The sequence below is a fragment of the Ambystoma mexicanum genome, chromosome 2p, assembly GCF_040938575.1.
Source record: "Ambystoma mexicanum isolate Mex_15411 chromosome 2p, UKY_AmexF1_1, whole genome shotgun sequence".
Lineage (NCBI taxonomy): Eukaryota > Metazoa > Chordata > Amphibia > Caudata > Ambystomatidae > Ambystoma > Ambystoma mexicanum.
The window spans coordinates 638,586,933-638,613,147 of NC_090923.1; the positions used below are offsets into that span (position 1 = coordinate 638,586,933).

The 26,215-nt window shown below is 44.7% G+C and overlaps 1 protein-coding gene across 3 annotated transcripts in view; it reads left to right on the forward strand.

Annotated features, from left to right (window-relative positions):
- LOC138566633 (acylamino-acid-releasing enzyme-like) overlaps nt 1–26,215 on the forward strand; it is a 1,029,593-nt gene that overhangs the window by 730,417 nt on the left and 272,961 nt on the right. For all 3 annotated transcript variants that reach the window (XM_069644173.1, XM_069644175.1, XM_069644174.1), the window contains one exon: nt 12,298–12,436. In XM_069644173.1, the coding sequence (XP_069500274.1) occupies nt 12,298–12,436 (139 nt within the window). The remainder of the gene's footprint in view (nt 1–12,297; nt 12,437–26,215) is intronic.

Consider the following 26,215-nt stretch of genomic DNA (forward strand, 5'->3'; position numbering starts at 1 on the left):
ATTTTTTCTAAATAAAGCGCTTAATGATGTGTTATTATATAGCACTTACGCTTATCATTTGGTCATCGACGTCTGCTTGCATACACAGTCATTTGGTAATACGGGCCAATAAACACTGAACTTAATGATACATATGGCGATCCATTCTTGTATGAATGTACATCATATAGTGATATCATAACTATATTTTTCATAGTTTACAATGCTATGTGATGCCACTTCCTGTTTTTTCAACGGGTGAAATGTCGTGTACCATCGCTACCCGCTATATCACTTTGGGGCGGGGTCTAATGACATCACTTCCTGTGATGTCATCAGAGGGTCAAGGGTCGGGTGATGTCACTTCCGCTACCCCTGGCATTTTGGTGAAATGACGTCCCTGTTCCCAACCTTCATTTCTATGTAGGGCCCTTTCTGGTCAACGCGAATAGGCAGCGGTTCCAACCCCTGTTTCGGGCTGTCCTAATGGAACAGTACATCATCAGATGTAAAGTCTCCAGAGTAATATGCGTTGGAGGGATTATCAAATACATTTCCACTATTCATGGCGTTCTGTTGATGATTCTGATTAATCTGATTATCCTGAAATTGTGACTGCATCTGGTTTCTATTCTGGCCCGCTATTCCTGGCCGACCGATAAATGGTCTTCTTCACATAGTCCCATTCCTATTCTGTAATTGTGGGCATTGTGCTCGCCAATGGCCTTCTTGTCTACAATAGGCACATTGGTTTATACCTATGGGACCCCCTTGCATGTTGGATGATAATACAAACTGGACTCTAGGCAGTGCATTTCCACCACCTCTTTTATTTTTGGCTACCTGCTGCAGTAACACTCTGGTTTTCAAATCTCCTTTCTTTCTTATTTCCTTATCCTTTTCTGAATTTACTCGGTTCTCATGATATTGGGCCATATGTAATACTTTGCTTTGTGATTTCGCTTGCCATATGCTTTCAGATGTCATTATCAATGTCTGAATTTCTGGTAACAAACCTCGCACAAACTTATCAACAAACGATCTTTTTCCAGGTTCGGTACTTAGATCTTGACCACTAAAATCTACAAATACATCTTCAAATCGGCTAAAAAAATCTGTTGCTCCTTCCGATTTGCCTTGTAGACAAGCAGTCAATTTGTCCCAAACTATTCTCTTCTCAGATACTAAAGTTTTCAGTTTCTCTACTATTCGTGAAGGCAAAGTTAAGATGACTTGCTGAGGTTTCTCCCCAGCCTTTCTCTCACTATCAACTCTAATCAAAGTTTCCCTAGGTATCGCCTAACATCGGCACATCATTTATACTCCTAATATGCTTCCATATATCCGCAGGAAGTATCACAGGAAACAATAAATCAATGTCACTCAGTGTAAAAACAGATGATTTCAAAACAGATTCAATTTATTATAGAAACCTGCAGGATTTTTCCTAATGTCAGGGACCGTCTGCTTTATAGTGTTCACTTCTTGCCTAGAAAAGGGAACATGTACAAACTGTGCAATATAATGGGCTTCTATCGTTCGCGCTGGACTCGCTCCATCAGCGGCAACCTCTACTTTTGGGACAAACCTGGGAGGCACCTCCCTCATAGGTAATTGCAAAGTAGGGGATTCCACATCTGTACGTTTATTAAGCAACAAAGCCAAATCAAGGTAAAAAGCAGTCGTTCTGGTGTCAGACGAAAATGCTCTTTTATAAATCATCATCAAATCAGCAGGACAACAAACCTTCTTTTTCATGCATTCATCCTGTAAATACTCAACCATAACCTGTAACAACTTTCTCTGCATTTCTGGTGTATACTGACTAAACTTATCATGCACTTCAATCGGGGAAATGGTGGCATCCGTAATCCATCTAAGTGCATCTCACGTACAAATTTGCATCTCTTCACTAACAGGTTTCAACGGTGGAAGAAATTGTTTCTGGACAAATGACATATGCGGTTCACGCTTACTCGTTATCTCTTTATGCATTCGATCAAGTTCTCGCTTCAACACAAATATTCGCCCTACATGTTCTCTTATTTTTGGTGCATTATCTCATAAATTGGAAAGGACAATCAAATCACGCAATTCTTGCGGTTCCACTGTACTAGTCAAATCACTCCATATTTTAACAAGATAATCTCCCATAAATTCTAAAAATACTTGCTGTTCACCAAGGCCTCTGTGATTGGATATGGAACTTTGCACAACCCCTTCATTGCTATCATCAATATACGTCTCAGCCCACTGTTTCAGTTCGTCTTTCCGTGCCTTACTAATTGTACTACGAGTCAGTCTAATACTTCCTCTTTTGGTCTCTATTGGTGCAGAACTGCCAGCCAAAGCGTATAACTCATGCTCTGTAGGAGGGGGAGGGAATGATGTCATGGGCGCAGATGGGACGACTACTGCAGATGGAATCGTGGGAACAGCAACAGGAGGAGGTACATAGGGAGGCGGTGCAACTGGGTCAGTACTTGATGGTCATTTCTTCGCTCATTTAGTATCTTATTTATCAGTTTGTCTGATGTATGCAAATCTTGTAAAGGATATATTTTCTGTATGTCTAACTGGAAGGCCCGATCCATGTTCCTAATGGCTTCTGTCTGCTTCTGTTGATCATGCTCTAGTGCTTTCTCTACAGTTGATCTATGTCTACGTGCATATTTCCCTTTACTTTTCAAGCATTGATTTGCTTCCTTTCTCCAGTCCCTTACAACGTCGAACGCTGCAGGTCTGGCCTTTTTGTGTTGCAAAACTGATTCTAAATGTTCTATACGTGCTAATTCGAAGCTCCCATTATTCGGCTACTGAAGGTCTGATACATGGCTGGTCTGCCTATGCCAAACTGCATTAACACTATTGCCCCTATTCTGTATTTAATGTACATATCATGTGCCGGCGACCCCTCGGGTGCCGCGGCCTGGCCAGTTTCCAAAGACTGTCTGCCGCAGTGAAAAAATCTCACTAGACAGGAAGACAATTTCCCAGGCATGGTTAACTCTTACCTCTTCTTACCCTGGGCGTTTGTATTTGCAAGTGCAACACTCAACCAATATCAGGACATTTAAGAATTGGGGCACGACTCACCTGATCAATCAATTCGTCTCTCAGGACGCAATTCGCCCGTATACAGGCGCAATCAAGAATCGTCACGACCACGTGTCTGAAAGAATTTGCCTCGCTTCAAGGACCCTCGCCTCGATGCTCTCTAGCCACTGCTCGTCGATCAGGGATCAGCTATGTACAGATCTGCAGAGGAGTCTCTAATCACTTCTGCAGGGATGTGTGAAAAAGTGGGTGGGAATGACCACTCTGGACACAGTCTAAGTGGAACTGTATTAAACTTTTATTAACTTTGAGATAACAAAATATAGTCTAGGCTGTTATACATGTGTCAGAAACTGTACTTTACTTCCAGACATCAGTGTTTGGGTTAACAGGCCTCTAGATAGCTGGTCCTTAGATTTTGGGCTTACTTTGTCTACTATTTGTTTCCCACAAGTTCAAAATCAGGTCTTCAGGTTTTGACCAAGAGAAAACTGGGCCCAGTGAGCTTCATTCCTCCGTTGGCCTAACGTTATGCTGGTTCGCTTGAAAGTTACAAAAGTCTCTCGCTCCTTCTCTCTGGTTCAATCCTCAACGTTCCAGTTCCCTTCACATCTCATAGTTCATTGTATATATTTCCTCCCGTGGCCTGGCTTATCAATCTGCTTTTCCCCGCTCACCTTGTTCTGACACATAGTTCGTGTGGCAGCCCTTCTCAAAGCACGACCTCTTCGATCAATGTCGCGGCACCGATCAGCTGTGTAGAAGGAGACGCGGCGGCCTCCGCAGACTCCCGGGCCCTCCTCTTTCCATTGGGGCCTGAATCAGCTGGTGCCTGCTGTGTTGCGGCTTCAGAGCTTACAGGAGCCGCGGCGCTGCGCGTCAGCTGGGAGGCCCGTCTCAGCCCGGCTCACGATGTTGACTCCTCCCTCACAACGGTGGGGGCCCGATCGAAGAATTCAGTGCTCCTTCTCAGCTGGAGCTTCACACATGTTCTGGCCACATAAACACTGTGTCCTCCGGTTCGTACGGGCAGCGTCTCCTTCAAGGAATCTCTTTGAATTCTTGGGACTTGCTTAACTATTCTTTTTTTATAACTCATCAAACGTTGCTCAACAGGAGCATCCTTACTTAATTTTTCTGTGAACAGAGGTCAATAGGCCCATTCAAACACAGCTTCCTCCTCCGGTATAAAGGCCTCCTCCTCCTCTCCCAACTGCTGTTATTTCCGAAAACGAAAACATAACAGAGAGACAGTATTAAAAGAAAGCACCTTAACTCAATCTTCCACTCATCATTGGATCAAAGACATGCCTATCTTATAGAGATCCTCCCCTCATGACTCATGCTGACATCCTAATCACTTCAGGCTTCAACACTTCAGGATTCATGGCTTGCTGACAATTGTCTAACTGGCTCTGAATAAAGCTCTTATCTGACTGTTCTCCTCCTGCTTTGTCACATATCCTCTCCCTTAAGCCCTTACGCTCGGGAAGGGAATGTATTCTCGATAGGAAATCAGCTTGAGCCATCTTCCTTCCGGGTTGGTGGACAGTCTGGAACGAATAAGGCTGTAACGACAGGAACCACCTTAAAACCCTGGGGTTTGTCTCCTTGTTCCGGGACAACCACACCAGAGGTGCATGGTCCGTAACTAAGGTGAACTTCCTGCCCGATAAATAGTACCTCAGGGACTCGACTGCCCACTTTACGGCCAGGCACTCCTTCTCTATCGTCGTGTAGTTCACTTCGTGAGGCATTAAGTTTCTGCTAATGAATAGAATGGGTCTCTCTTCCTTTCCCTTATTCTGGAATAGTACTACTCCTAGGCCCGTTCCAGAAGCGTCTGTGTGCAGATAAAAAGGCATCTTAAAGTCGGGACAGTGAAGGACCGCTTGATCTGAAAGAGCAGTCTTTAGCGCCTTAAATGCCTCCTCAGTTTTAGCATTTCTCCATTCTCTTTTTGGGGGGGCATCCGATCTTAGCAGATTGGTCAAGGTAGTTGCCAGGGTCGAGAAATGTGGTATAAATCGACGATAATATCCCACAAACCCAAGGAATGCCCAGATTTTCCTGGTATTTTCAGGAAACTGTAGTTGTTGTATGGCCTCCAGCTTCTCTTGTTGCGAACAGATAGTTCCTTGTCCAACAAAGTATCCCAAATATCTGGTGTATGGGTTGGCCGGGTTTGTTTTTTTTGGGTTTACGTGTAAACCTGCCTCCTTCAAAGTCTGGAAAATTGCAGTTAATTGGCCCAGGTGATCGGCCCAACTCTGGCTATACACCACAATATCATCCAAATATGCCCCTATGTAACCCTCATGGCCCTTGATCAGGTGGCTCATTAGTCTTTGAAAGGTGGCTGGGGCACCATGAAGTCCGAATGGAAGGACAGTAAATTGGAACAGCCCACTAGGTGTAGCGAAAGCGGTCTTTTCCTTGTCCTCGGGAAACAACGGAATTTGCCAGTAACCCTTGGTCAAATCAATGGTGGTAAGGTATTTTACCTCCCCCCAAGCTTCTCCAGCAAGTCGTCGATTCTGGGCATGGGATACGCATCGAATTTGGACACTTCATTTAGTTTTCGAAAATCCATGCAGAAGCAAATGCTCCCATCCGGTTTCGGCACCATCACCAGAGGTGAACACCAATCACTATGCGAGTATTCCACCACCCCCATCCGAAGCATCTCTTGTACTTCTTTCTCTACGGCCTGTAGCCTAGCTTCTGGAATCCTATATGGTCGCATTCTTACTTTTGCCCCTGGATTGGTCTGAATATGGTGGCATGTTAGTGTTGTTTTTCCTGGTAATGACGAAAACAATTCTGAATACTGGTCTTATAACTTGGACAGCTCTTCTCGTTGTTCCGGACACAGCTCAGGGATGATATTTAAAGCTTCTCTCCCAAGCGGAGCCTCGGAAGTGGGCAGGTACTCTGCCGACCCCTCCTCCAGATTAATCATAGCGATCGTCGCCTCTGGCTCAGTCCATTTCTTTAGTAAGTTAACATGATAGGTCTGAAGAGGGATTTTATTTTCAGGTTGGCGAACTCTGTAAGTCACTGGCCCCAAGACGTCTTCAACGGTATAGGGACCTTTCCATGATGCTAGCATTTTATTTTCAGTTGTGGGTAAAAGTACAAGGACTTGATCTCCTACTTGAAAGCTACGTATTCTCGACTTCTGATTGTAATACTGTTCTCGTCTTCCTGCGGCTTGTAGGTGACTGTGGGCCACTGACTGAAGTTTCTCCACTCTTGCCTTCAGTTCTGAAGCATATTCTGTCAGAGTAATCTCAGAATTAGACTGCTCTTCCCAAGCTTCTTTCATGATGTCCAGCAAGGTCCTCACTGGTCTCCCGAACAACAGTTCAAATGGGGCATATCCTGTCGAAGACTGGGGCGTAGTCCTCAAAATCATTAGAATCCATGGTAGGACTCTGTCCCAATTTCGTTCCCCTGGCTGTATGGTCTTCCTCAGCATCTGTTTTATCGTCTGGTTGTATCTCTCAACCAGACCGTCTGTTTGAGGATGATAAACCGCTGTTCGGAGTTGCTGGATATGTAGAGTTTTGCATACTTGTTTGAGGACCGCTGACATGAAGTTACTACCCCTATCCGTTACTATTTCCTTGGGAATACCCACCCTCGAGATGAATGGGACTAGGACATCACATATCTGTTGGGCAGTCGTCGAGCGTAAAGGAAAAGCCTCAGGGTACCTAGTGGCGTAATCCACAATCACCAGCAAATACTTGTGCCCTCTGCTTGTGGGATCTAGCGGTCCTACTATGTCCATTCCTATTCATTGAAATGGTTCTAAAATCAGAGGCATTGATTGGAGAGGAGCCTTGCTTACATTTGGTTGATTATTTTTTTGACACTCAGGACACTGTTGGCAAAAGCGTGGCACTTGACCATATACTCCCGGCCAGTAAAATCTAGCTAGAATCTTCTGCGTAGTCTTTTCAACTCCGAGATGGCCCTCTCCAATTTGAAGATGGGCAACTTCAAGGACTGGCCGGTAATACTTGCTAGGAACTAACAAATGTCGGACAAATTCTTTGTCAGAAGTACTAGTCACTCGGTAGTACAAACCATTCTCTTTGATGAAATGGGGAGTTTTCCCATTTGCCTCGATTCCTGTCGAATCTCTTGCATTTTTCAGAAAGGGGTCGAGTTCTTGGGCCATGCAAAAACTATCCCCTTGCTCATCTATTTTCCAGTCTACAGCTATGGGATACATGTTCTTTTTGACCCAGGCCTGTTTTTCCCTCTTCTTCTGAGTTTTACTCTTCCTTGCCTTACGCGATGGTGATGGAATTTTGTGATTATAGAAAGGAGCCTCTTTTAACCATTGTTTCTCTAGTTTTAGGATCAGCCGAGGAAGATCAGGCACATCAGAGCCAATTAACAAAGGTTCAGGCAGCGCAGGCATTATTGCGGCTTTCAGAATCATTCGTTCCCCTGCTAGCTTTAACCGGATCTCCTTAGCTGGATACATCTTTGCATCACCATGCACACATCTGATGGGAATTCTTTCTTTCAAATGTTCTACACCACCTACCAGCTCCGGATTTACAGCTGTTTGCAAACTCCCCGAATCCAGCATTGCTCTGGTAGGTCGCCCCTCTACCTCTGCTTCACAGACATATGGATACGTGTTCTTCCGATTTGGGACAGGGCCAGTGAGGTTGACCTCTTTAGCCGATTCCATAACTCCCACATCAATCGGTTCCGCCTTGGTTTTTCTCAGACATAACCGAGCTAGGTGGCCCCATTCGCCACACTCAAAGCACTGGGGACCTCTTGCGCTGAGACTGGGTGGCCTGGACAGCTGTGACGTACCGGTGGCTTCAGGGACAGGTCGGAGTCTTCCTCCCTCCCATTCCGGCTTCCTGATCATTGAATTTGGCCAACGGGAGCTGTCTAAGGTTCAGTTGTTCAAAGTCGTCTGGCTTCCTCCGCTCTTAGGTGTGGAGGGATAGACCATCAGCTTTGCCTGTCCAGCCTTCTGGTACACCAAGGCGATGTTGACTTCCTCAACCAAAGAGGGTCTATGGTGTTGTCTAACCCACCTCTGCATTGGCAAAGGAAAAACTTCTATAAACTGTTCCAGTATGACTTTCTCTGCCACCTCATGTGTGGTTGAGGTATGTATCTGCATCCACTTTTCCCCTAGTTCTTTTATTCAGTAAAATAGCTGACGGGGTGTTTCCTCCAACATGAGCCTAGTGTCTCTAAACTTGATCCTGTAAGCTTCGTCGTCGTGACCCAGCCGCTCAAGCACCAACCGTTTCATGTCTGCATAAGCGGTGTCCCCAGCCGGGTTTGCTGCCTGGTAGGCACTTTGCATTTCCCCGGTCATAAGTGGTGCGATGTAATGACACCACCTCTCGGGGGGCCACTGAGCATTCCAGACGACCCTTTCGAAATTGACAAAGAAATGTGCGGGGTCTTCACCGCTGGAAAACTTTTGAAGGAACGAAGTGGGTACTGGGGTGTGGTTTCTCATGTTTGTGGCTTCCAATAACTGAGCCTGCTGGACTTGCAAAGCCTGTTGGAAGGCTTGTCCATCGGCCTGCGCCTGCTGACTTTGAAGTTGGAGGGCCTGCTGTAGTAACTGCTGTCCCTCACTTAAGGTCTTTATCAATTCCTCCATCGTGTTCCAGTCAATCCCACCGCTGCCACCAAATTGTGAAAAAGTGGGTGGGAATGACCATTCTGGACACAGTCTAAGTGGAACTGTGTATAACTTTTATTAACTTTGAGATAACAAAATATAGTCTATGCTGTTATATATGTGTCAGAAACTGTACTTTACTTCCGGACATCAATCTTTGGGTTAACAGGCCTCTAGAAAGCTGGTCATTAGATTATGGGCTCATCTCCCCATTACTTTGTCTACTATTTGTTCCCCACAAGTTCAAAATCAGGTCTTCAGGTTTTGACCAAGAGAAAACTGGGCCCAGTGAGCGCCATTCCTCCATTGGCCTAACGTTATGCTGGTTCGCTTGAAAGTTACAAAAGTCTCTCCTTATCTCTGGTTCACTCCTCAACGTTCCAGTTCCCTTCACATCTCATAGTTCATTGTATATATTTCCTCCCGTGGCCTGGCTTATCAATCTGCTTTTCCCCGCTCACCTCGTTCTGACAGATTCTTCGTGTGGCAGCCCTTCTCAAAGCACGACCTCTTCGATCGATGTCGCGGCACCGATCAGCTGTGTAGAACGAGGCGTGGCAGCCTCTGCAGACCCCCGGCCCCTCCTCTTTCCGTTGGGGCCTGAATCAGCTGGTGCCTGCTGTGTTGCAGCTTCAGAGCTTACAGGAGCCGCGGCGCTGCGCGTCAGCTGGGAGGCCCGTCTCAGCCCGGCTCACAATGTTGGCTCCTCCCTCACAACGGTGGGGGCCCGGAGAGTAGAATTCAGCGCTCCAGAGCTCCTTCTCAGCTGGAGCTTCACACGCGTTCTGGCCACATAAACACTGTGTCCTCTTTTTCGTACTGGTAGCGTCTCCTTCAAGGAATCTCTTCGAATTCTTGGGACTTGCTTAACTATCCTTTTTTTTTATAACTCATCAAACGTTGTTCAACAGGAGCATCCTTACTTAATTTTGCTGTGAACAGAGGTCAATAGGCCCATTCAAACACGGCTTCCTCCTCTGGTATAACGGCCTCCTCCTCCTCTCCCAACTGCTGTTATTTCCCAAAACGAAAACATAACAGAGAGACAGTATTAAAAGAAAGCACCTTAACTCAATCTTCCACTCATCATTGGGTCAAAGACATGCCTATTTTATAGAGATAGAGATCCTCCCCTCATGACTCATGCTTACATCATAATCACTTCAGGCTTCAACAGTTCAGGCTTCATGGCTTGCTGACAATTGTCTAACTGGCTCTGAATAATGCTCTGATCTGACTCTTCTCCTCCTGCTTTGTCACAGGGTGCCCCGAACACGTTCCGATCCCAGTCTGACAGCCTCGTCCTCGACTCGTTCTTCCCTTTAACGTATGCGATAGAGCATCAAAGGGAGGGTCCCTATTCGGGCACCATCTTTGTTAGTCCATATATGGGATAAAGGCACAATAGCCATATACTAAATGACACGCCAGTGGTGAGGTTTGAATTCCAAACAGGTCTGGTTTATTAGTCAAAGTATCTCAGTCGGCCGACCAGGTCTCAACGCCTCACGACATGTGTTTCCAGACAACTTGAGATGAGAGAGCGAGCAGCGGTAAAGCAGTCATATATATATACATAATACATCATCCTTTACAATACCATTTGGTCCGCCCTTACAAAATGACGAACAGGCTAGGGTTCAGTAATTGACAGTTATGACAAGCCTTCATTCAGTCTAAGCAACAGTATTCTAGCAAAGGCTGCAGAGACAGTTTTCTGTTAAGGGGAACACGGGGCACTGGCACAGGAGAGGATATCGTGTTCCAGCAGGGAGACATTCCAACCAACGTTATCTGGTCGCGCTGGCTCGTGAGCTAAGGGTCAGATAGTTCTGAGGCAGAGAAAATACCATCCTCTGTGAAGGAGCACCGTTAGATGCATAAAATTCACATTTAACTGCCTTTTACAACAGCGCCTGCAGACAAACCGGCACCTGGGCTACTGATTAGGTGCGGCTCTTTACACAGCTTCAAGGCCTCAATGAGAGGAAAACAATGCATTTCTGTACGGCTCTACATTCCTGTCTATGTTAGCATTTCAGAGTTCAAGCTGTGGCTGCCTTGCACTGTGTGTTGATTTGAAGCATAGAATATATTTGCAAAGCGTTACAAAAACAAAAATTGCTGGTCATTGACAAAATGGACTCCAAGTGGTCACATTCAGGTTTCACGGTTTGCAATGTTTGTCACATGATGCAATTTGCTTCTGGCCAACATACTAGTATACCATTCGGGCTATGCATTTGCATTTTCAGTATAACAATATGTGAAGGAAAAATTGAGATATATGTAAATGATTGTGTAAAGAATGTCGACTGGAAATGTAAATAAGTGACTCCAAATGAACATGGGACAAGTATTGTGACTCAGGAAGTACTAGGCCTTTATATTTAGCACCAGGCCTAAAGTAGCTCGGAGACAAAGCTATTTTCAATTATATGAATTATATGTTTGCAGTCAGGATGTCAAAGTAAATCTCATCAATACAATAATTACTCGTATGCTTGTTTTCTGCTGTTTTAGCGCAATTATTCATAATCGTGCTTGCACTGCCAAAGGTATATTCCTGTATTATCAGCAGGAGCAGCTTCAAACGAATGATAAGAATGTGTTAGTGTTAATTGTACTAAGGGTGTACATCTGTGCTGGTTATCTCTGGAAAACTGGGGAGCAACCTTTGGCAGCAAGGCATGTCTGTCTCCTCATAGAAGGCCATTGTCTCCCACTTGTATTGAAGGCAATGTCGTTGTAAATCAGGTGGGGTAACAGTTGGGATTATTTGGGGATTGTGTGCTGTCTGTTCCCGTGTTCACGCTGTGGTGCTGCTATTAAAGTTTTATCACACTAACCTCACCCCAGAATAGAGTCCTGCATCTGATTCCTGTGACAATAGGAATAGGGAGGAGCATGAGGGCTTCATATGCCGTTCCTCTGAGGAGGTGGGGCCATAGGACCCAATGTTTCAAAATAATTATTTTCTTCTGATTTATATGTCATTAGGAGAGTCTCTGCCACAACGTAACGACTGTATTAAAGAAGATAGACTAGGTGTAATGAAGATTGCCAGTAAACAATCGGGCCATTCCAGTCTGAGGAAGTAGAGGAGTCTCATTCCAAATGTAATTTTCTCTGACTTTACAGCAAGGAGCTGGCTGGCATCTTTAGGAACTTGCAACATAACTGTTAGAGGAAATCTATGATCATTAATAAGGCTCAAAGGAAAGAAAGCTAGAAAGGTTAAACTAGCACTGAATAACGGTATTAGCATACTTGATCGAAAAACATTTGACTGATATTTTCTGTCAAATTAAATTAAATAAATATATGGGCAGGGTAAGGGAATATGTTAACTTGGGGGAAGTGGAAGGGGGTTGCGGGTGGTCAAATAAATAGGTCAAATTGGAAAAGGTCAAATATTTTCGACCAAGTAGACCTAAACCCTGAATAAAAGCCTTAGATTGGTCACATGCATGAATGTGTAGAACTCCTACACTCTGAACATTCAAGTGTAAAGCAGACATAAGCTAAGGTGTCTCGTCAATGTAATATTGCACCTCTGAGTCAGTGTCTTCTATTCTTAGAAAATTGGATTCCTGCCTCCAAAGGGAAAAGAGACAGAAGTTCTTTGGGTGTCCGTGGAGGAAGCAGAAGCATTGCACAACATTGAATGGAAGATACTGACCTTTCAGCCACCCAATGAGTCAAAATCAACAAAGTACTGTAAGTAGGTGGGACCAATGCAGAGCTTTTTTCACAGGAATGAAAGGCACTCAAATTGGTGAGTTGGAGAGTGCTTGTCCTGACACTACTTTGGTTTTATTCTACAAGATGTTTTCAATAAATATAATACTGCAAATATTTGTGGATTATTTGGAGGTTCAATCATAATAGTTCCTGCAGGCAGCAGGACAACTTACAAAGCAGTTAATAGGACACTAGCGTATGACTGTACGTGTGTTTTTCCGTTAACGAATTACAGGTGCATGATTACAGGGAAAATCTGTGATGATATGAGGATTTTGTTTGCTCTTCTAAGATTCCTAAATCCTAGTTGAGATGCCAACCCTAACTTTGCTCACCCAACTTACTTTGAATGTGACTGTTAATTGCCCATTCAATTACAAAATATGTTCTACTTTTATTTATATAATGTATCAGACACTTTGTAATCATGCACTTGCAATTCTTTTCTTTTTGTTGTAATTATTTTGTTTTTTTGTTTTATTGGTTAAAAGAAACATTTACATTTAACAAGAATCAACAGTTTGAACAATAATTAAGAGAACAGATCAAAAGATTCAAGAAAAAAAACAAAAAAACCAATGCAGCGAAAAAGAAAATGTATTCACGTAAATCCTGAAAATTAATGTCTATTTTCAATGCTTTAAAAAAAAGTAATGACTGCCACAACCATAGAAGTTGTAGTCCCCGACAAACATGTTTTCCACATAGAATAACAAACAGAAATAATGGTTTTTCTTTTTTTAAAACATTTTTTCAAGCTTTTTATTTATGAACTCTTGCCAGGTACAGCGGGAGATGCATGTAACGGAAATCGGACAGCAACAAGGACACATATGAGTCTACAGATGTTAACATACATAGCATTACAGTGATACAGAGAAAAATTACATGCAGTGGGAATTTACAATTCGAACTCACAGCAGCTGCTGATGGAGGGCAGTGGGGATTATGGGGTAGTTCAGCAAGATAGCAAGGTGGGTAGTCAGGGGTAATGCTGGCTAGATATGAAAGGAACTCCGCCCCTGTGTGTTTAGGTCTAGAGGAGATAGGAAGTGTATCAATGTAGGCCTCTTCTTAGTTCCGAGCCCATGTAAGGTCATCCAGCCACACCTTGGTTGTTGAGGGGTTCCTGTCTTTCCATTTAAGCAGTATGCACCTTGTAGCCATCATGCACCCCATATTTATAAATGGTATGAGGCGTTTTGGCTGAAGTGTGGACCAACCTCCAAACAGTGCGCCCAAGGGGGAGCGTTCCAGCACGGTCCCCACTATATCCAACAGTATTTTCAAGACTGATTCCCAAAACTCAACCAGGGAGGGACAACTCCAGAACATGTGGATGTGGCCGGCTCCGTTTGCATAGTACCTGGGGCATAGTTGTTCCCCAGACTTGAGTATTTTACTCAATTTTCCGTGTATATAGTAAAGTTTGTTTAACAATTTAAATTGCATGACCCTAAATCTGGTTTTCAGGGATGCATTGTATGTATGGAGGGACATGTTTTTCCATTGGGTGTCAGACAGTTCCACCTTCAGGCTCTCAGCCAATTTCAACCTGATTGCTGGTATAGTCGCAGACATTTTATTCAGTATCATCTTGTATAGTGTGGAAAGCCTTGTGGCATTTGCAATGTATGACAATTCAGTATTTTCGGGGGGTTCATTAGGGTGATCCGGCCGCCATGCAGTGATAGCAGCGCGAATCCTGTAGTATTGCATCTGCTCGACTGCCGTGTTCCTGTGGCCCTGTCTCCTGGTTTGTCCCGTGATGAAGGATCCAATTGGATACAGGTCAGCCAATAGCCGGTACCCCAATCCTTCCCAGCATGAGCTCAGTGTCTTGTCCCACGTGGGGCCCAGCCTGGGGAATTTCCCTAGTGGGAGCTGCTTATAGTACGAGTGTTTGATCCCAGTTTTTGCCAAGATTGAGCGCCACCCGGTCAAGGTTGTCCCAACCGGGTCGTAGTGGCAGTCGTCAGTATATTTATCCTCTAGTATTAGTGACCGAAGGTCATTCCTCCCTGAAGCTAGGCTTTCCAGCCTCACATAAGGGGCGGTGGGTCCTCCCCGTACCAGTAGGATGCAAATTGGGCTTGGGTGGCTAGCCAATATCATTCAGAATGTGGAGCCTCAATCCACCAGCTGAGAATGGGTCAGGTCTAACCACTTTTTACAGACCACCCCAGCGTGCCATCAGAATTGCGATAGTGTCCAATGTAATTTAATTAAAAAAGGTTTGCCGGGCTATAGGAGGACATTAACGAATGTGTAGAGCAATTTGGGAAGTAGAAACATTTTAATAAGGGCAAGCCTACCCGCCATTGATATTGGAAACGATCTCCACCTGGTGACCTTATCGTTGACGTATTCTTCAAGGGCTGTGTAGTTATCGCGCAGGAGAGAGGCACCCTCACGGGCCACCTTCACACCCAGGTATTTGATGCCATTCAGAGCTCATAAAAGGGGGAACCCCCTGTGAGGTTCCTTTGTGCAGGGCTTCAGGGGGAAGATCTCGGATTTAGTATAATTTATAACAAATCCTGAATGCTCGCCAAAAAGAGTAATATTCCGGATGATGGGGTCCAAATTAGCTTGTGGTTCACGAATATAGAGCAGGACATCATCCGCGTATAACAAGATTATTTCAGGGGGCCTTGGCGATGGTGGCTTCGACTGCTGTGATGAAAGCGGATAAAGTCTGTCATTGGCTCAATCGCAAGTGCAAACAGGATAAGGGGACAAGGGGCATCCCTGACGGGTACCCCTGCCCTAACTCAAATTAATCGGAGACCCTGGAGTTAACGAGAACTTGTACCAGGGGGCTAGCGTATAGTAGTTTAATAGACCCCAGGCCCATTTTTTCCAGTACCAGGTATAGAAATGTTCACAACACCATATCGAATGCTTTCTGGGCATCGATCGTCACAGCCACAGCTTCTAGTTCGGGGTCTAGTCTGTCTATCACATTAAATAGTCTACGGATATTAAGAGAGGTCGCTCTGCCAGGGATCAACCCTGCCTGATCCTGATGGACAATGTGGGGCATTCATGGTAACAAACGGTTCGCTGGGGAATTAGCAAAGATTTTTGTGTCCACATTCATGAGTGAAAGCGGTCGATGGGTCCCACACTTGTTGCTGGGTTTTCCAGGTTTGAGTAGTACGGTTATTACGTCTTCGTGCATGTATTCGGGCGGGACGGAGTTAGCTACTGACTCCTCCCAGACCCCTATGAGATATTGGGACAAGAGAGCTCCAAATCCCCAATAGAACTCGGCAGTTAGGCCATCAGGCCCTGGATCCTTTCCCATGGGGAGGTCCCTGATGACAGCTAGGATTTTGTTTACAGTAAGGTGGCTGTTGAGGCTTTCAGTAGCTTGTGGACTCAGCCTTGACAGGGCACTCCCTCCACCTAGGCATTAACAGCAATGGGGTCATATTGTGGGTTCACTTTGTAAATGGGCCCCGTAGTAGCATCGGAAAACTTCCAAAACATCTAGTTCCTCCCAATTGCGTTTCCCTTGCGCATTGAGAATACTGTCAACTTGGGTTCTCTCTTGTTTAGCACTCACCGCCCTAATAAGTGTTGCACTGGGCCTTTCTCCCTCCCCATATATTCTGGCGGCCACCGGCCTAGCGAGAAATTGAACTTCGCCCGTGGCTTGTGAACGGAACTTCTCCAGCTCAGTATGTATCAGAGCTAGAGTTTTTGGCTGAAGTGAACGAACATGTTCGGTCTCTAGGGCCTTAAATTGGGCTTCACTAAGGCGAAGGTCATTCCTGATTGCCTTTAGGACCCCTGCCTCCCTGGATATAGACATCCCTCTTATGAAGACCTTAAAGGCCTGCCACCTAGTTCCTAAGGATGTGTCTTCAGCGGGGTTACCCCAAAGAAGATTTCTATTTCAGATATAATATCGGCTTTAAACACTATGTCATTCAGAGCTTTTAACTTGAATCTCCAGTGAAAACTGGGAAATGGGGGTCTATCTGTTCTCATATTTGAAATTACTGGAGAGTGATCAGATAGTGTGCGTGTTAGGCAGAATCCTGTGCAGTTCCCTTAGGGAGCACTACAGAAGATTACGACTAGAGGTGAGAGCAATAAATCCCCTTTGCTATCAGTCTGTACCACAAAGATTTAGTTGGTAGCCGTGGCTGAGCAGTCAGACTTATCTCAAGAGGGAGATGAGCAGTATTTAGGGTTTACACAATAGGCCTACAGTACTATGGCACCAGGAAATACTGACCAAAGCTTTGCCTTAAAAAGTATATATATATTTATTTTATACACTTCTAATAAAACACACGTATCACAGTCATCAAGCAAGTTAAATTAAGTCACAGGAAAAATATAAACACTCCCAAGAGCAAAACGGCACAGTGAAAACCACATACAAGGGATCCTCTATCAATTTCTCACAAGGGAGGGAAAGCACAAGTTATATAGAAATAGTTTCTTACACACCCTAGCAACACTTCCCATAAGTTTGTGAACCAGTTAAAGCAAGACAGTACATCAGTATAGGCAATACTTAAATGAAAACTGAGCAAAATGGCATTTCACAAGGTTTAGAAAGGGGAAGAAAAGGGTAGTTATAAGAAGTAGGTGCACCAACACAGTTCTAGTTGAGAATCAATCTAAAGAAGGCAGGTCTAACAAATGGTGCCAGAGTCAGTAGGCCTGTGCCAGAGTTAGTGGTAAGGGCAAGGGCCAAGGAGCAAAATGTTAATGTCGCTGCAGTCAAGTCTTTGGCTAATGAATTTGAAAAGGTGGATGCAGAAGTTGAGAAGACAAGGTTAAGAGAGAGGGGCGGCCAACCCAACAGGTAGGTAAAGGATTTAAAACACCTTTAGTGCTACCGCGAAGAAAGGGCGGCCTGGCAGTTCGGGTGATCCAGCAGAGGAAGAGAGGCTCTCGTTGTGGAGGAAGGTTCGAGTTACTGCACTACCCAGGGATGAAACCAGCCACGGTGCTGCCCGACGAATAAAAGGTACGCTCCTTTAAATCGCGGTCCGGGTGGACCGGTGCCTGGCTATCCGGCCTCCGAGTACTGGGTATGGGAGATTCGACCAAGGCAGGTCCGGGAAGGCCATTGGCAAACTGGTTGGCACCACCAACTCAAGGCAAGAAGGCTCTTGCAGATGAAGATCTTCTCTCGTCGTGTGGAGAAAAGTGGTGAGACGCTGCAGCAGGGCTTCACCGGTGGTTCAGTCGTTGCAGATGTCTTTGGCTTCTCTCCTCTTCGGCTTCTTAGTTCCAGTGGTGACGTCTTGCTCTTCCAGTCCTCAGGACCCTGCTTTTATGCAAAAAGATCCCCATTCATACAGCCTAGCTGTCACTTACACAGTGGAGTGGTCATCTTGGTGGGAGACCCTCCAGCCTATCAGGATAGAGTGCGAGATGGGTTGCTGAGGCAACCCTGTCCAGGGGTCCTACTCCCCCTCCCACACAATGGACCCACCCCAGACTCAGTGGCGCCGAAAGAAGGGCTTCTTGGTAGAAGCCCGCCAAAAGGACAAACAAAGGATCCCCGACCTGGGTTAGCAGTTTAGAGGAAGACACGAGAAAGAAGTTATATTAAAGTTCTGGCAAATAAAACCTACCAGCGTCAAATTAATATTAAAATGCACCGGCGCTATTTTAGAGGCTGTCAGAAAAAGTGGTAGCTTCGAACAATGGGAAAATCCCATAGGGAAATATTTCCGGTCGAATAATTACGGTGAAACCTCTGCCACCAGCCAGAAACTTTTGAGAGAGGGACTGTACGGTAGCCTCTTGAAAATGAACATAAGGGAAAAACTATTAACCCTTTCCAGTACCTCCATAGTAAGATGGGTTGTACTGGTTTAGTTCATAGGATTTGACTAGTAAAGTCATTTGGGACTTTACATGCCCTGGGAGACAGTAGTCAGTCCCAGGGTATGGAGTCTATGTTTGGGGGTCGTTACGACACTACTGTGTCACTGCACTGAGGGTGCTGTGTAACACATGTGAATAAAGATGGTTCCTATGGGGTTGAGAGAATCCCATAGACATTAAACACAAAAATAGCCTAGAACACACATAGCAAAAATGCCTAAGAGTGGGAAAAAGAGTCTCACTCTTAGCAGGAAAAAGAAACAAACCCTTCAAATCCAGCAAAGCTCCTGGGGGACTCTATAGGTAAGGGAAATCAGCCATAAAATGAGAATTCTCCCTAACAGTGCGCAGCTGGATCTGAACCCCGCAAACCCTGCCCAGGAGCCACATAGAATCACGAACAGAATTAATCGTTTTTTTCACGTGGCTCTTAAAAACATTCCATCGCAAACCCCTCAGCCCTCTAAAGCCCTGCAAATTATTAAGATTTTCTTGCTAATCTGGATCTGGACAGAATCTACATGATACTAACTGTTCATTAATCAGACCATACTTCAATAAAATGTCCTTGGTATGAATTAAATTCCATCGGAAATGCACAAAAAGATAATGAGTACACTTGTCTGGGATATTGATAAGAAAGGGGCTAATGTTCCTCTTCTCTTATGATCACCTCACAGGTGACGCATCGATGCATATTGGTGCAGTTCATCCACTGTGTTAGCCCAGTCCCAGACATGCAAGGCTTTTTTCACCCTTTGCGGGTTGTCATTCAAGTCCAACTCCAAACACGCACACTTCAACAATAGTTCTGTGCAAAGAGTCATAAGTGCCTTCAGTGGATCCAGGCTCTGTTCCTTACACATGAGACCCAGGTCTTCATACAGGGAGGTTTTACACGGTTCCAACAATTTCCTATAAAAGGACAAATAACACCAAGAAGCCTAGCAGTCATGAAACCAAGCCAAGCTCGTAACTCATTACTACATGTGTAATAGAGCGGGGCACACGAAGAACAAGTCTCCACATCAAGGCCTCTAAGAATGGCAAATAGTCCAAAATTGTTGTGTCATATACTTTAATACCATACAAGATCTTTGGGACCCACTTCCTTTCAGAAAACCGAATTGCCGGTAATAGTGAGAGTTTATCAAATTTGAAGTCGACACCACACAACTGGTTCCTTAAATTAACGGTTTTAGACCGCAACGATTGTCGTATGTCATCTTTATGATTTATAGAAGTAATATGAAAGCCGAGATATAATGGAGTGTCAGTCGTATGCACCCGCTCTCTACCACTGTACCATTCAAAATAAGTTTTTTTCTTTGAGCGTCCTAGCTGCATTACCTTCGTTTTGCTGGGGTTAATGGCTAAGACATGTTTAGTCACAAAGTTGGAAAGCAGTGTGTGATCAAATATTAAGAAGTCATCCACGTATGATAACCGCAATGGTCTGATTTTCTGATGTTTTGGTGTGACTAGGGCCTTGGGGAGTAAGTAGTCACCCACATTCACCATATAAAGATTAAAAAGGCAGGGAGCGAGAACACAACTCTGCCTAACCCCTCTAAATGTTGAACTAGGACGTGGCAGGAGGCCTTGCTGATTTAGGGAATCCTGTATAGACGAGTGATTGTGTATGCCAATAATCATTCTCAACAATCCAGTTGGAATTCTGTTACACTCACCTGGCTCCCACAGGGGCGTCGGTCGGACCCGGACTGCTGCGGCATCCACCCACGTGATGCGTAGTGCAGCGATGACTGACTGGATCTGCCCTCCTAATCTTGTCTGCTTGGCCTGTAGAAATATTCTCCTACAAGTGGAGAGATGGATTTAGCCACTTGTGGATTCAAGTGATAGCACCCCCACTGTCTTCCCCACTAATCACCTCTGAAGCGCCCTCTCAGCAATCTCACCTTATATTCTTGATGGATGAGCCCTCCATCCTGCGAAGCACGCAGAGGCGCGTTGATGACCAGTTACTTCACTGGCTTGAGGTATTGGAAGAGTTGTAGACGAATCCTGACTCCAAAAGATCCTGGTGAAGAGCCATAAGTATATAGTTCGTAAGAGTTCAAAATGTCTGGAATTCACTCCTGTCCAATTCCTCTTTTATCTTGCAGCTTTTACCCAATAAGAAGATTGACAGCTGAAAGCGCTCTGGTAAAAGTCTGTGTTACCCAACACTGTCCGGTAAATAATGCCAAGGGTTAAACTTGCTGCTTTCTCCTTATTTTACAGGTACGGCATAAGAAGATGTGGCGTGCTGATGAATTATACCTCCGGCGGTAAAATCAGGTAAGCATATGGCAGCTGAAGAGATTGTCTCTGTCTGTTCTCTCTGCTCACCTTGTTGTTTCTTGTCCCCCTTAGGTGCCGGGATGTAAAGATGGAGACAGCGCCGGATCAAAGAGATGCTGCGTGGAACGGTGAGTTTGGCGCGGTGCTGCTTCTGGCGATGCAACGCGTTTAAAACAAAGTCTTTCCTCTGGTTTGAAGATGCGATGAATCCGGAATCAGGTAAGAAATCAGGTAATACTCTTGTTCTAACCTTTGCTTCTTTCCTTCTTTCTAGGTGCTCCAGGTTCAAGGCGGGCGTGGCAGAAGGATGGATGCTGCTGCTGGCACGGTGAGCATTACGCTGCTGGATGCAGAATAACGCGAAGCGTGTGCTGCTCTTCGGGCGTGGTTTAAATAGCCCCCAAAGTAGTCCCAGGTAGGTATTCCTCCCCGACCACACCCCAGTAACAAAATAGTCCCTAAGGTAAAGTAGTCCCTTCCAGGCCTCACATGGGCTTGGATCTTCTTGCAGCATGGTCTGCATCAGGTAAGTGTGCACCTATGAGCCTGGCGCCTATGGCGCCAGGACTGATGTCCCATATGCCAATACACATTTACAATCAGTATGTGAGTAATTCCATTCATAGATATTGCAATATGGGTTACCATCGCTCCGAAGGCGACATCTCAACTTGACACTATTCGAACCCCTGCAAGGGATTCGATGAAGGTCATCAAAGCCCCAAAAGGGCACCCATGCATCCCCTGCTTAGCAGACTGAAAGGATACCATAAAACCATCTAGAGAAGAAGGAGAGTTTAACCATGTTTCCTGCAAGGCAATGATAGTATACTCCCTCAGTTGCTTGACCAAAGAAATATTAGTATATAAATAATGATTCCCCCGAGTGTTCAAGGAGATTATCTTTAATTTACCTAATTGATGGTTTCCTTTGGGGGTTAGGGGGTACCTGTGAAATCTAGAAAGAGCCCCTATCCAGTAGCCAGGACCAGTCACAGTTTTCCTCTGAGGCAAGGATTTTCATTTTTAGCAACAAAACCTGCTCTTCCACCAAGGACCCACCCCCACCTCTTTGTGCCAACTTAAAGTTGTTGCTTGCGTTATCTCTCTTTGCCCCGGTCCCACCCTTCTGTATATTATCAAGGTCTGGCAGAAGGTTAAAACCCAATTGTCGTAAATTGTCGTGTTCGTTCAGTAGAATGTCGTACAGAATTCTCGAATTCAAATATATAGCTGCACGATCTGTCCTTCGTTCCACAAAAAAGATTTGTTCCAAATCTTTGGTACTGATGTTCCGTAGGGGAGGGATCACTCATAAAAGCAGCAAAGTGTTTGTACGGTTGAAAAAAATTGCTGAGGTATCCAGAGTTACTCTTTGAATCAGAGTAGTTAGTGGAGTTGCTGATGACTAAACTTGCTGCTGACATTTCGGAGAGTTTGGAATGTATAACCTTTTGGGCCCACTGGAAAGCAGGTGCACAGCCCTGACTGAGAACTTCCCTGGTCGAAAGATGGTGTGGTTCATCAGTAAAGGACACTGGGGCTGGACGGAAGGCGGTACCAAACTAGACAGAATTTTGCACTGTTCCAGAGTTACTGTCGCCTTTAGTGTTTAAGGCTATCGGGGGAACAGCCCCCTCTCTGTTGGAAGCCCCCAGAACAGTCATTGGCGACAGAGATTTTGCCATCAGAGGATCAAGGGGTAAACTGTTTCCCCTGGCTTGCACATTCATCACGCCCACTGCACTGCCACATCGGCCACCATTAGGTTCTTCAACTCCTGACTTTACCTGGGCAGATGCAGTCATTTTACCTCCCATCACTTTCGTGGCCTGTTTTGGTAGGGCAGAGTTATTTTCGGGTTTGAAGAACAAAGAGGGAAGAAAATGTTGTGCTATCTGTTTGTTTACCTGATGAGCCATGTGGTTTTTGGCCTTTTTGTTTTGTTCCACTTCTAAGCATTTCTTTATCTGAGTAGGATTCACCACCCCTTTTTTAGCTTTCTTTTGTACTACAGGCACCTCCACGCTTGAATCCTCCGCCTCTGTGCTCCTACTTGTGCAGTGACTGTCTGAGGATAGAGAAATTGGACTCTGGTCAATGCCGTACCCTTGTTGGTTATGGATTTCTGTAGGTTTAGCCGAGGTTACTTATTTTGTTTGTACATGCTCCAGGCAGATTTCATTATTATCGGCTTTTTGTTAACCTGACAACTCTGTCTGATCATCGTTGTTGGTGGGGAGGATGGTATATTTTTCAACTCCTATGTCCCAGCGACCAAGGTTTGTACTTTGCTCTACGTGCTTAAGGCCTGTGGCATGTTCTACTTGGCTAACGTCCATTGTATTCTTTTGCTTCGAAAAGAGAAATTCCTTGGCCTCCGAGTGCAGATCCATGTGGTCAATAATGTAGGCGAAACGCTGAAGAGGAGGAACAGAAATCCGAGCCAGAGTGCAAGTGGTCATTAGTGCCTGGTAAATTGGACATCAATGATATATCCGGAGGAGTATCCTCTGGATTTAGGTCAATGCACTGCTGATTTGTAGTTGGTGAATGCACATGTTGGGGAGAAGCCCCTTGGTTCATTTGTCCCAATGGGTCTGGTTTGGACCCCTCTCTTGATTAACTTTATAACATGTCGAAAGCTCCTTCTCTGGCTTTTGAACAGGAGAAAAAAAAAGAAGTAATGAAGTCCAGCCGTTGTCTTATCTTCTCGACAGTGATCTGTGGTTTCGCTGTCCCGGCTTGAGTCGCATGTATTTCTGTTATGTCTCTGGATGAAAGGGGCAATGATAAGTTCACTGCTGCAAGCATTTCGGCTTCTGAAAGGTACTGACTCGGGAGGGCTCTTCTGGCCTCCACTCCTTAGAACGGGCATTTTTGACTTGTTGCAGGTTTGGCGTGTTAGATCAGTAGGTTGCCCACTGTACGCCAGGAAACAGTCTTGGGTTGCTACAGGCAATAGTTTGTATCAAGGCTCTGACTATAATTTCCAAGAATCTCTTGAATAGTCAACAATGATTACCCGATCAGAAGAATGATTCTGCGGATTAGGAAGCCCTTCTTGTAGGGAAATACAAAAGAATTGTTCATCCACCGCAGTACTTTCATATTGGTATTGACAAGAAGCACCGTAAGGACGATCAGGGGTTGGAAGCCACTCCAACACACACAACACACTGCATTGCACACTGTGCGTACTCCGCGCTGGTGGGGAAGTTTTGTAATTAAAGCTCTGCCTTTCCAATGAATACTGACAACAGCTTTTCCTTCACCTGCTCGCAAAGTGTAGTGCCTGCACTGCCTCCACACAACACAATGCAATTCTTTTAAGTAAATTCTAAGTCGGCATGCAACAATACAATAAGTACTCTCCACTTTAACCAGAAACGTCAATAGCCCTCAGTTTTTCTTTATTCAGAGTTCAAACATTCCTCGTAAAGTTTTGCGTTACAGGGACGTTTTCTTCTTCCTTACATAAAAAAAAATATATATATATGTGATTTTTGTATTGCTTCACCGGCATATTCTGTTTCATTGCCTATATGATATATGATATCATATATGATCAAAGAGAATATTGCATCCATGTCACCCTGCTTGGTTGTCCCAGTCAACACCTATTATTATTAATATTACTAGGGTATTTATTGAGCGCAGACCCAGGTCCAGGAAGCAACAGAGCACTTGACAACTCTTTTATTAATGACATCCTCACAAACTACCACATGATAGCCAATATACCATTTCTGTGCTAAATGCTAGGGAAGATGGCCACCTAACAACATCTGAAATACAGCAAGTCAATCTGTTGCACGACCACCAGTCAGGCTCCCATCCCACCAGAAGGACTGAATTCGGCATTGGTATTCATGAGGGATCAGGTTTGGCAGTGGCTTTTTAATGACACCACGTCTATCCATTTCCTTGTAGATTTTTCGGGAGAGTTTGATACAGTAAACCACACCACACTGCTTAACCACCTAAGAGACTCCTTTAGAATCATTAGTATCACAGTTAACTGGCTCACCTCCTTCCGTCACAACAGAGTTGCGAGTCAGCTCATGTCCCATTCCAACTAAGCCTCCTATCCTTCACCGAGGTGTTACTCAAGGTGGAGTTCTCTCATGTCTCTTTTTAATTACTATTTAAACCTATTAGCAGACCTTATTTCTCCTATCTCCTCTGCTTTCCAAGCCTATGTGGATGACACCCAGATAGATGGGTGGATTCGCTGCAGGACATGCTACTATTTCTTTTTATCTCTCCCACATCGATTGGACAACATAGTTTGCACTTCAATTAATTGAAATTCAAATTGTTGACTGCAGTCTCTTTATCCCTTCTTCTCTCCTTTTCCTTTGGCCTACATCCTGCCCTGGTTTTGAGGGAAAACATATCTCATCCTTTTTGATGGGCTACTGTTATTTGCTCTGAAAATCTAAGACTTTGCCAAGAAATCAGACTTCTGCCTCCATGTGCTCAAAGGCATTCAGCTTTTTCTGAACATGTCCCAAAAGGTGCTGGTGACGCAAGTGTTGGTTCTCTCCCACTTAGACTACTTCAGCAGCATCTACTTAGGCTTACCCAAGGGCCTTACTCACCAGTTGCAAGGCATCCAGGACAAGGCAGCTAGGTTCAGCCTGGGACTAAAGCCCTGGGACCACATCACACCGGTCCTAAAATTGCTTCTTTCATTACCTTGGCCAGACACATCACATTTAATGCATGCTGTTTCATCCACTGAGTCTACCGCAACCTGGCCTAGCCTACATCAAAAACACATCAATGAATATTATCCTAAGAGGCTCCTAAATTGCTATGATTCTTTTTTACTCATAACGTCCTTCTCTATGAATAAGACACTTGGTGGCAGTCCATTTAACTCTTGGTGATCAGGCCAATGTAATGATTGCCCCAGCACTCTGACTGTGATCCATTGATGATCATTTGTGGTTGAGGAAAAAGCTCCTCATGGCTCAATTGCTAAACTGTATGTTGATCGCATATGCCCATCATCCATATCTGGCACTTACTGTGTGGATTCTTTTCCTCGCATCGTACCCATTAACTGGTATTGAATGGTCAAAGGCTATAAATGAAACTTTCCTTTTTCCTGAATCTTTTTCCCCTCCCTTTTTCCCCCTTTCCTTTTGGGGCGTTATGAATTGACAATATTCGTGTTTGATGCTTTTTTGTATAACCCATTTTATTAAGATTAATGCAACACATGGTGCACAGATAAATGTCTGTATCTGAATCTACAGAGTGGTGAATCAGATCCACCTTATAAACAAACACCTGAAAAACAATGCATATGTATATGAATGTAACACAAACCAAAACCAAAACTCACTAATGGAGGATGCACTATCTCTCCGTAAGAGGGAGCAACCTGAAAGATGAGTTTCCCATCCTTATTTCATACCATATACATTCAGGCCATAATGACACCCTGACCTCCCACCTCTAGCAGTTGTTTTTTTAAAACACTGATGGAAATGCATTCTACAACCTGTGTCTATAAGGAATGAGACTATAACCACACACAAAGCTCTGTGATGCGATTGCAAGATCCTGTATTGA